Consider the following 12574-nt stretch of genomic DNA (forward strand, 5'->3'; position numbering starts at 1 on the left):
TAAAAGAACCTTTGAGTTCTCTTACTTCAATTTTTCCATCATTCTATATCTTATAACTATTGCCATTGACTAATACAAAAAGGTAATTACAGCAGAGCAGCATTTTAGCTGATGCTAAAATACACACATATATCAAGAGTATTGAACAATTTCCTTCCCCTTTGTTCCAAAATAACTGCATATAATATGATATAACCTCTATTATAACTAAATGTATGTTTCATGGTTGTGAGAATTTTAATATATCTCATTCTAAAGTCTACTGGTTCAATTTGTGTGATGGTTCAGCACTCCTAGCAAGATTTAAAAAAAAGAACTTGTGCTGTCATACTTAGAAGGAATTACAATTTGTGAGCCAAGAAGTAGCTCTGTCATGCAACAAAAGACTGTAATTCAACACACCTGAAAAAGCTCAGCAGCTTTGAAAGTGTGCCTTTTAGGCAGAAAAGACAGCTAAAGTGCTAAACTGGACTAACAATGCAAAAACTTTGATAAGGGACTTTGGAGTTTTCAATGGATTACTTCTTTTTTCCACCTTCCTAGCTTCTTTGATAAGTACTTTTTAATAGGGTTCTTAATTCTACTTGAGGCAATATGGAAATTATAGAAGACCAATTCATGCAGATATGTAAAAGCAAAGGAAGCCTTCAGAACAAGGAAATTAAACCACTGCAATTTCTAGTGTTTGTGGGAGAAAAAAAAACAAACAATGGAGAATGTTTGGGGAGGACTGAAACTCCTGAATGCTAGAATGCATTCCAAAACACATTTGCAGCAACAGGGCAAAATAGTGATGTAATGTAAACAGTAGTAAGAAATTATATTGGATCTCAGCATATTTTCCAATATATATATTAAAAAACTACTTAATCTAGCACTGTTGCAGACTAAAAACTTTATAGTCTTTATGCCTGCTGAAGAAGCTCTGCATTCCAGTACAGAGTTATGTCAGGCCTTTTTAAAGTCAAGTTTAGACTACCCATGTGCTGTACTCATATCTCTTGTTTCTCCTTATCTATTTCCTTCTAAAGGCCAGAAGAGAATTGTAAAAAAATGAGTTTATGCTATGTTAATAGTTAATACTCACTTGATAAGCAGCCAAAAGCTTTATTCTCAGTAGGTACATGCAGAGAGAGCACATGTATATACCATATCTATACATAAATATTCACACACATACATATACACAGTTGGACACACATTTTGTGGCATGGTTTGGGTTGGAAAATAAATAAATATCATCTACTTCCAACATCCCTGTGCTGGCCACCTGCAAGGCAGCAGTGTGGTCCAACCTGCCCATGCCTGCACCACTGCTGTTGGTAAGGGCTGCTGGGGAACAAGGATGGGGCAAGTGAGTGCTCCCCTCACCCCCCACCCCTGTGAGGTGACAGGGTAGCCAGAGTCACAAGCAGGAGTGGCATCCTCTGCCAACCTGTGCCACAGATGGGAGGCTGATCTCAGTACTGCTTCTCACAAATCACAGAATATTCTGACTTGGAAGGGACTTAAAAGGATCATCAAGTTCAACTCCTGGCCTTGGACAAGACAGCCCCAAGAACTCCACCACATGTGTGAGAGCATTGTCCAAACGCTTCTTGAACTTTGTCAGGCTTGGTGCGGTGACCACTTCCATGAGGAGCCCATTCCAGTGCCCAAACACTCTTTGGGTGGAGAACTTTTTTCTGATATCCAACCTAAACCTCTCCTGACCCAGCCTCAGACCATTCCCTTGGGTATTGTCATTGGTTACCACAAAGGAAAGTTCAGTGCCTGCCCCTCCTCTTACCCTTATGAGGGCACTGTAGACTGCAGTGAGGTCTCCCCTCAGGCTCCTCCAGGCTGAACAGACCAAGTGACCTCAGCTGCTCCCCATATAGCTGTCCTTCGAGGCCCTTCACCATTTTGGTTGCCCTTCTTTGGACACTGTAATAATTTAATGTCTTTTTTATATTGAGGAGCCCAACACTGCACACATGACTCAAGGTGAAGCCACCCCAGTGCAGAGCAGAGTGGGACAATCCCCTCCCTTGCCTGGCTGGCCATGCTGTGCCTGATGCCCCCCAGGACATGCTTGGCCCTCCTGGCTGCTGGCTCAGATTCCACCATCAACCAGGACCCAGGACCTTTTTGTGGCACTGCTTTCCAGCATCTCATTCTCCAGTCTGTGCACACAACCAAGGTTGCTGCATCTGCAGAACCCAGAGTATCCCAGCTCACTTCTCTTCAGTAGAAATTAGAGGAAGAAGTTAAAGGAAAAATAAAATCAGTCCCCACATCTTACAGTGACAAAAATATTTGGAAGCTTTGCAACAATATCAGGAGTCAGAAACAGGACCCTTTAGAAGAATTTCATGATGTTTCCATGGAAAGTAAACATTGTTGTCTTGAAAGGGGCTTTCATCCAGTGTCCGAGGAGATGATCCATAGTCAGAGTGGAGGTTATGTCTGGTTTCCTTCATACAGTAAAAGATGTTTCTTTCTCCTGTTCTTCTGTTCTTAGTTGTTGCAATTACTGAGACATTAAACATAATTTTTCCATTTGGGAGAAGTACATCAACATTAGAATATACTGAAGTCAAGTATCACAGATAACTTAACATTGCAATTTCTTTCACCATTGCCTAACAAGAAAAAAAAGACAAATCAGGAGTCACAGTGTGAATGCAAGCAAGAGAACCTTGTTTGCTTCTTCATCAAAAGAATCAAGAGTCTGTTGATATTTAAAATTATTAGTAATGTTTAGCCAATACATGTTTAGCCAATACATGTGCTAACATCTTTCTAGACCTGTTAGCTTCAAACAAATCATTAGGCACCCAAAATACAGAGCAGGCTAGAGAGACTGGAGGAATCTGTATTATGGGACTATGGATCTTTATCAATGGTGGTTTCAACAATGAGAAAAGAAGCAGTTCCCAAAGAACCACAACTAAAAGCTGGAACTGTTCTTTTCTGCACTCTGATTAAGTACTTGTTAAAGTCTCTCTCTCCATATACAGGAAAGGTTGCCCCTGATCAGTTCATGCAAGGTACTCTGAAGAGGAGGTGTTTTTTGGTTAAGATAGAAGTAGAAAACAAATCAAAAAATCAAGTCCAGTCACAAAAGCTCAAAAGCACTGAGATAACACAAACAGTTCCCTATTCACACCACACCACATCATTATGCTAGATGAGAAAAGGGTGGGTGCATTTTTCAGGACTGGCCTGCACAATCAGAACAGAGTCTGTTCTATCAGCTGTGGAAGAAGAGATTAAGATGGCTAGGGCCAAAGAGAACAGGCTTGCTCATTTTTTTAAGGCAGACTGAGAGGCATAACAAATTTTATCTATTCTCAGGCACAAGCATCTGAAAGACAAAGGGATTCAAAGGCCTTGAAGCTGAAGACTGAATATCCAACCTATCTTAATGAACTGAATACTAGGAATGTCCAACTGGGACCATGGGTGCCTGTGGAAGATTTCTGCCTAGTTCTGACAACTCAGAAATCCTCTCACAGAGGGAAAGACTAGAGAATTTGACTCATTAGCAAACCATCATAGGCAGAAAACTCCCCATTTGTCAAATTAAAGATGCTTGGGCAATGCTAGTTAAAAATAAAGTCTGCTGAGACTAGAAAAAAGTCTCAAGTTCTTGTTATGCTGTATCCTTAATTTCTTTTCAAGAATGGAATTACTACTATACAAGCATTACCACATGTGCCTTCCTCCAGGGGGAGAAAGAGGAAGTGACACACTGAGAAATGCACCCTCCTTTTACAACCTCCCACCCCTGAAAGGCTTCTGGAGAAGACTATTGACAGACTGAGGTTAAATGGTTTGAGAGCCCTGAGTGGGTGGACTCATTGCCTTCAAGCCTTTTCCTGCTGAAACTGTCAAAAATTATGCTACATACAACAAAGGTTTTGCAATATGAATAAATGTCTTCCAGGCTGAAATGAAAGCCTTGAGAGACAGGCAACTGAGCTGTACAGAGTAATGCCGAATAAGCATGATGTTCACAGCACACACACACACATACACAACACACACACATGTACAATAGCATGTGACACAAAGGGCTACAAGACAAAAAATTTACCTTCACTAACTCAGTTTTGTCATCGTCTTCCCGATGTCGGTAAATGCACTGGCTAAGAAGAGCATAGAGTCTTTCCATGCGAGATATACTGACATTCTCAGTTGCCACAATGACCAAATCCAGCACTCGCTGAAGCAAAAAAATGGAAATTGCAATTCAGAGTTGCACAAGATACATCCTATTTTCTTACATTGTTTGGAGGAAGCAAATTAATATTCCACATGTCAGAGAAAAAGCTTACATTTCAGACAGGATTTTCTTACTCATCACTATATGACATCAGTGATCATAACTGTGATTCAACTACTTCTAGAACAGTGGGGAATGACACAATCCACTTTGTCACTGAGGAGCTGCCTCGGGGAAATCATGGTTGCATTTCATTACAAATGCAATACAGGGCCCTAGAAAATGTGTTTTTAGAAACAAGCCTACAGATCCCCCAGACAGAGCTGTGCCAGGTGGAAACAGAAGCACCTTTAGGTGCTCACCTCTCCCCATTAGCCGAATCAGTGCTGTGACTAACATCAGCCAGCTCCTACCCTTCAACTCAAGAGTGGATGAACTAGCAGAGCAGTCTGTAAGAAATTACCAATCTCTCACACAGTTCCTTGTGTTACCAGAGACGTGAACGTGGTAATCTGGGGAAAGCAACACTAACAAGCTAGCAGCAGCACTGCTGGGGCTCTTCAGTAGCTGTGCGTTGTGGGAGGCTGTGCAGAAATATCTGAAGAGAGCAGCCACACCAAATAAAAATATTACAGCCTCACACCTGCTTGCCATCAGACTCAGCCTCGCTTACATCAGCTATCACAAGATTTGAGTTCTACACCTAATATGAAGCAAATAAGTGAACACACATCCAAAGGAAACCCCCAAGAAAAGAAATAAAATTAACTAAACAAAAACCCCGTACAAAACCAAGCAAATCCATCTTAGAGGGGCTCTCTGCTACAAGCAGTGAGTTCCAGTGACACCCATGTTATGAAAACAAGACTTCTAAAATATGTGCTTCATGGCTGCAGCCCTCTCCTCACAGCTGAAACACATATGAGCAGAAACATCAGTAAGGACTCTACCCTACCATTTCTCCAGTCAGTAGGCAGTAATTTCAGATTACATGCCATTAGCATCCTGATTCTAGAAAAAAACCATGTAGCTTTTTTTAATATACAAGCAGTCATGAACAACACAACCCCCTGAAATTTGCTTCCTTTGGAAGCCATCTTGGAAAGTTAATTTAACATTTACAGTTCAGATCAACACTTAAAAATGTGATATAAATTATGCTGGTGAGCCCTTTTACCAAAGGGACTTTCTCCCTGCACAAGGGAAACAACCAAGCAATACTCCCTCTCATCATGGCAGGTAAACAGCAGCTTCCTCTGCTTTGACCGACCCTCAGAAGTGCAACCTAGTAATTTCCTGAATTTTTCTTGTGGCTGTATCACCTGAAGGGCAGGTCATTCTTCCACCCTCTCCAGTTCATGCAAAGGAACCTCCTTTTCCATCTGCAGCTAGGCCCATGTTTGATCCTTTCCCTGACTATACCTTAGGATAAGAGCCTCTATCCTACAGGGGACTAGAAAAAATGTGCAACTGCATGGATGCAAAATTCTAACACTGAATTTTGAAAGCATTTGAGAAAAGTAGATATTTTATCCAAGACAATCTTTTGATCAACCTTCTAATTTCAGGTTTAAAGTCATCACTGCTAAAAATCAAGGTACTTTTCCAGGTCCTAATTAATGAAAGCATGCAAACAGCAAACCAAGATACCCATCTCCCCAGTCCGTCATAAAAACTGCTAACCAACAGCAGTAGCAGGTTGACAGTGAGCTAACTTAAAACTTAACAAACATTGAAAATGAGGAAGAGAACAGTCTCCTAAAATTCAGTTCACCAAAAGCAAAAGCAGCCACCAACATCAGCTCTGGAAACAACAGTCATTACAGGCTGAATCATTTCACAAGCTATATATCCCTCTCATTAATTGTTTGAATTGGCATTGGTTAACAAGCGACTTAATTGACAACCATACAGGTAGCAAGAAAACTTCAGTATCAACAAAATTGAAATTAGACTTACTCTAAGTTCGGAGTAATCCACAGACACTCCCTGTGTGTGAATTTTCTTTGCTTCTTCACATACTTGCAGTTGCTCATCCCCTTGAGAATGTCCCACACAAGTTGTATGATGTACTTGTGAATCTGGAATTACACACATTTTTGAAATCAAGATTTCTTTATCTGTAATACAGTATCAGTGAATTATCCTGTACCTGGAAAAGACTAGCCCTCTGCAGTAACAGAGACAGAATTGTTATCCATTTTTATTACAGATAAATGCTTGACTTCTATCCTTCTAGTGCTGCTCCATAAAAACTAGGAACTCAGACATGAAAAAAAGCACTAGGGAAAAAAAGGCAGGATAAAACTAGGAAAAAATATTCATGCTGCCACTCCAGCACTGCACAGTAAACCTGAAGTTAAAAAAACCAAACATGGTCTAAAAAAGTAGTATTTTAGGTTAGGAAACACATCTACACATCTTATATTTCAAACATTAGGACATAATTCTTCTATTCCACAGGGTTCTCTGGGTCCCCACTGTTTTAAGTACAGCTGTACAGTTTACACTTAGGCTGCTTATTACTGGGAAGATACTTGCACAATTCAGTACCATTTGGAAAACAAACTGTAGATTCAAAAAAAAAAAAAAAATAAACAGCCACTGTAAAAGACCAAAGATCATGGCTGTAGCCAATGTAACTACAGGAACAAAATCATTATGCAAGGAAGACTGTGTGTTGATTTGAGAGAGACACAAAAGAAGTAACAGAATGAAATTCAAGAAGGCTAAAACCTAATAAATAGTGTAACCCTCCTGAAGAATCAAAAGGAGCTAAATTACCTGTTTGACCTTTCACTTACCACTTGAGCCTGCATCTTCAACAGTTCTGGCTATTTGGCAATCTGGCATTTCACTCTCCTCTCTTAGGTCTGAACATTCAGGAAGCACAACACTCTTTTCTCCAGCAGGGGATTTAGCCACAAGGGTCACTCTCGCACTTTCATTTTCTGTCACATTTTTCTGTTGTCCTTGAAGTACATTTTCATGTTCTTTCATAGGACTGTCCTGGGAGGATACAAACTGAACATTCTCCCTCTTTACTGAGACACTTGAAGAGTCTTCCTTCATTTTGCATTTTCTTTTTGACTTATCTACAAAGAGATACCAAAAAAAAGTAAATCAAACCATTCCCAAAGCAGTTCTTTCTTCAAAACACAGCAGCAGCATCTTGCAAGGAAAATAACCACAGGAGCTTCAGTACCATCTCCCTACATGTGTCTAGAGAAAAGGTTGCAAGTTAATAAGATCAGTTCTCTATTAGATATATTATAGGCAGAGAAGGGAAAAACACTGTTTCATGTAACTGAAAACTAGCTAAATATTCAAAACAGACGCAGACAATGCTTTGAACTTCAAGATATAGGTGCATTAAATGGCAGTTGGGACATCAAGGCCAGGCTCTTACAATGTCATGCAGCCAGTGCAATTAATTTCAGAACCATACTGAATGAAAGACCTCAGGATTTACCCCACAATTTGAAGCAGCATAATGAAAAATTCAATGCCTCTGGCATGAAGAACCAAGCATCACAACCTGCTTTTAGGCCACAGAAACAGAGAAGGTAGCAGTGACTTTAGCACCTTCTACAAGAAAGTCTAAATAAAATGCAACTTGCCATTAGAGCAGGAGGCACTAGTGTCCACAGGTGCTGTGGGCATCTTCCATTTCTCATTACACTTTGGGTTTGCTTTCTTATACCCACAGAGCAAAGAATTGGGTCTTGTGTGAATGGTTACAAAGCGTGAGACAAGTCTTAAAATCCTGAGCATCAAAAAACATACCTCTTTCCTTACGAGAGTCTTTAATTTTTTGGCAGCGTTGCTCAAACCCTTCATCCATTTCATTCCTCACTATGGAATATGCAGTATCACTCAAAGTACAAGCTTTGTGCCTCAGGAAATGATCTGAAATTTTTACAGCCAGAACTGAGCATTTTCCACCAGTCAATGAAACTCTTTATTTTGGTTAATTAGAATGACTGGGTTTTTTTTCATATGCAGGTTCTGAAAGATTATCTCAGTCTGTATTTTCAGCATAAAACCAGAAAAGTTATTATTTAAGAAAAAGTACTAGTTATCAATGAACACATATATCACAATTCCATACCCAAACAGTATATTTAATACTAAAACATTTACAACCTGGCAATAAATGCTCTCTGGGGTTGTTTAAAACTGTCTAATGGGGTTCTTTAAATTTATCTGATACCATATCCACTGTGGGATTAATAAATTTCCACAGACAAAATCTATCAATTTACACATCTGAAATTTTTCCAAATTAGGCATAAAAATACACCCATACCTGCAGGCCCTTTATTTGGTTTGTAGTCTAAATAATTGTTACAGATTAGATCGATGTCCTTCAGAAAATCTCTTGCTGTTAAGTACTGGTGCATGTCAATCTTGGAGAGAACTGTCAAGAGGTCCATGGGCTGTTTAATGGTGTCCTTGTAATTGGGTGCCTACAAATTAAATATGCATGCTCTGAGATTTAAGCTACAAAAATTAATGACTTTCATAAAGTCAAATAAGGGACTTCATAAAAGCCCTAAATATTTATAACACCCTCAAAGATGCAGAAAATAACCAGCTTCTTGAAAATAGAAAAGGTATTTCAGGTGTCTTTGAAGAGACAGACCAAGAGAGAGGGAAAAAAGAAGCAGGGTGGTCAGAAGCATGTGTGGAGCAGAGAGGAGAACTGGCAGGATGCATTTCACTTCCTTTTAGAAAATCACAGCAGAGAAACCTTTCTCAGCAATGTCATCTTGGATTCTCTTTGTTGTTGGCAGCAAGAAAAAAACTGCAGGATTTGCACCTTTGAAACACCTGTCCTAAGCATCTACTCTAGAATGAGATAACTGGACCCAGAAATGTCAATTTCTTTACTTAGAGCTTAAAAGGAGCCTAATGACTACTTTAGATGATCTATATGTTTATAGGTTATTCACACCTTGGAAACTAAAGGAAAGAAAAAGAAAAGTGAGTGGATGCTTAGGGGAATGGGACTTTGCTGAAATGCACAGCTATCTTAAAGCTACAACTGACTTTGAAGTACATGCCCCTGGCATAGACTTATTCATTAAATTCAATGGGAAATGTATGGGAGCAAGAAAAATCAACAGCCCTCATGGTTGATTATGTACTGAGAAAAACCACAGATGAAACTGGAATAGTATCTGAAAATTCATTTGACAAACTGTTGCTTCTACTCCTGTTCTCACAGAAACTATTTAATCAAAGAGCTTTAGACTTTATTAAAGCAGCTCTTTAGATATTTTTATAAATATAAAGTGATCCCTCTGCTCTTAAGTGCTGTAACATACCTATGTATCCAAACCTTTCCATGGGCAAATTGTGTCGGCATTTGGTGTAACTGGCACTTGTACTAGACCTTCCTTGTAGATCTTTTCTAACTGAAATATTCTAAAGTTTTAAAGACCTTTTAGAAAGAACATAGGGCTTTCAGTGAATACACAAATAATAAACATTTGAGAGTCTCAAGGAGTCAAGTAAAGGCAAAATTCACTTCTTTCTTCTTGGAAAATCAGAATAGTATGGTCCTAACATGAAAGATAAACCTTCCTAGAAAGAGCACAAGAACACCAAGAAACACAAACACAGAGGAACTATGAATACACACAGTTATAAAGGCATTATAAGTCAATACTAACCTCCTCTGAGACAATGGGCTTTGTAAACACTTTGAAACGTTTGTCAATGACAAGTCTTTGAGCCACATCTCTTAAGTAAATCCTGAGTTCACGCAGTGTATCCTCTTCCTGCTCTTCCAACTGTCTTATTTCTTCCTCTGTCAGCTTTCGAGGCTTAGGTGGTGGTGCTACAGGCAGCACTTCCAAAGGCTGGCAAGCTGAATTGAATCAGAAAGTTGTAGTTAATTGATGGTACTCATATACAAGCACATGAAAAATGATTGATAGAAAATTATCACCCAAGCAAATACTTTATTAACTGTTAATCTAGAGTTAGCAAAGTTTTATATGTAGAACATCCTCCTCACTTGTGTTGGTTTTTAATGCAGGAGGTTGAGCAGCTTGCTTCATAACTAAGTCCTCAAAAAAACGTCTTCTCTCAGCACAGGTTGGACGTGGGATTCTGAAAACTTCTTCATATTCATTATTAAACAATGCTTTTATCTAAGGCATGAAGAGAAAATATACTTCAGTTATACAAGGCCATGCACACTTCTTATATTCTCTTCCAAAAAAATTAGTACCTCTCTGAATTAAACTGAATACTTATCTGGACAAGACTATAAATTAACAGTTATCTTTGTGGCCTTAAAAGACTAGGTTTTTATAGCATGGCAATTTCAAGTGCCTTATCTAAGGATCACATTCTGGATTTTAAGCTCCATTAAGAAACTGAATTATAAACAACTGAGAAAGGAGTGATTGGGGATTTACCATCCCAAAGGCTGCTTATTTTCCATTTATGTGCCTTGCTGTCCTTTGGCTTGAATCTTTATGGCAGTTACAAAGGGAAAATGGCAAGGCTCAGAGGAAAAGTGCTGGCTTTTTAGTAAGGTGATTGGGCTTTCTCTGATTTTATTTTCAATTAATTTAAATGAAGTGTCTCAATTTAAATACTTCCAAGTTGTATTCCATTTTTCTATTTCTACTACCAAAAATTACAGAAGGGATTTCAATCTTTATTTTAGAAGGCAGTTATTAACAGTATGAAAATTTCTGTTACTCAGACAAAATAATCTGAGCAACACATTCACATTTTGAACACCTTCCTTTAATGAGCAGTCTCACATGTCTACAACACTTAGCATGTCTTCTTGAGGAATTTTGTTAAAGAATACACCTAAAAATTGATTTCCAAGTTGCTTAAACAGAAACTGAAACTTAGCTTTCTAATATGTTGAGTTCTCACCTCGATGAAGGAAGCAATTTTTTTTTAATAACTTACATTTGAAATGACATTCCATCAATAACACTGTGACCTCTGTATTTTTTCAGCAAAAATACATCTGACTTTTCTGTAAAAATGTTTTCAGAAAAACAGTCTTTCCTTCCTAGCTACTTTTCAAGCATCACACTCTTCACTAAGGACACAGCTAACCACCTTGAAGACACCAAAACCATTGTTGGAAGCAAGTCCATACATCTGTCTAATAATCTTGAGTATGTGAGAAGGGAGAAAAAGCTGGATCAAAGTCAATTTTTACTCAGAAAATACTAGGCAAATTCTTTCAGCACTGTTTTGTCTAAGCAAATTTTAAGGGACTGGGTTTGGATGCTTGAGTAAAAGCTAAAAATTTGCTTAAGAGAGGCATGTAACTCTAATGCTTCAGGGAGTTATAAATTATCAAGAAATTGAGTAACAAAGGAAGAAAAGTATCGGCTGTAATACCTCTTCTGGGAGATCTCTCAGTTGTACATTAGATGTTGCAAGGAATAAAACTGGAGTAAACCTTGGGATGTTCTGCAGTAGTGTTGTAAAAACAGATCTCAGTGTAGTTCCAATAGTGTCCCACCATGAAGGGATTTGTGGGACATATATGATACTCGGTGCTGATCTCTGAGCTTCTCGCATCAACTAGTAAAATGAAAGGTTATTTGGATAAAAAAACTCCACCACATACAACAGACTACTAAATAACTAGATATCAGTCAAACTACCTTATGAAATAAGAAGTATAAACACAAGATGTGAAGACAAATTGATAAATGACTCCTTAATAATCAGGTAAAATTTGCACTTTGACTCCAATATGGATATTTTTATGCAGAGAGTAACAGATTTGAATCTCTGCCTGATTTCAAAACTACTTAGGTATAAAATAACTCTAAAGAGCCTAAGAATTCCTCACCCAGTGTAGTGGTGTGCCTAAGAAACCCCAAAGCTAACTCTTCAGCAAGATGTATTTGCCTGGAGAAATCACTACACAACTGCAGCTAAATCATTTTCAGTTCAGAAGGGACACACACCCAATTCAGACTGGAGCACAGGCTGAACAAACAAAGGTGTATGTGAAAAGATGAGGCCTAACACAGCACAAAGTGCCTGGCTATAATTCATAACTTCAAGCACATTTTATGAGAGGTGACCAGTCCTTAGACTGTCTGAAAAGCTAAATCACTCACTGCCTCTCATTACCAAACGTGGGCTTAGAAAAAACACAAGTCACTGCCTACAGATGGCACCTCAATCACAGAAGACAGCTCACATCTACTGCAAGAGGGAAGTGGAACAGTCCTTTCACACAACAAACTTCTCCATGCACCACTTCAGATTAACAATCTGAAAAATACTTGCTCCTCCTATGTGACAAATGAGTATCCAGTCACCTAATGTGTCTGTCCTAACTTGTACAGCTCTGAAATGCTG

At 38.8% G+C, this 12574-nt stretch overlaps 1 protein-coding gene across 1 annotated transcript in view; it reads right to left on the reverse strand.

The window, feature by feature from the left end:
* Positions 1-2585: 2585 nt before the first annotated feature.
* The window catches only part of LOC131084275 (ATPase family AAA domain-containing protein 2-like), a 28055-nt gene continuing 18066 nt past the window's right edge, over positions 2586-12574 (reverse strand). Inside the window, 10 exon segments of the mRNA XM_058025642.1 lie at positions 2586-2624; positions 4082-4210; positions 6170-6291; positions 7015-7305; positions 7831-7969; positions 7971-8119; positions 8520-8679; positions 9889-10085; positions 10236-10371; positions 11597-11782. Coding sequence (XP_057881625.1) covers positions 2586-2624; positions 4082-4210; positions 6170-6291; positions 7015-7305; positions 7831-7969; positions 7971-8119; positions 8520-8679; positions 9889-10085; positions 10236-10371; positions 11597-11782 — 1548 coding nt within the window.

This window comes from Melospiza georgiana, chromosome 1, assembly GCF_028018845.1.
Source record: "Melospiza georgiana isolate bMelGeo1 chromosome 1, bMelGeo1.pri, whole genome shotgun sequence".
Taxonomy (NCBI): domain Eukaryota; kingdom Metazoa; phylum Chordata; class Aves; order Passeriformes; family Passerellidae; genus Melospiza; species Melospiza georgiana.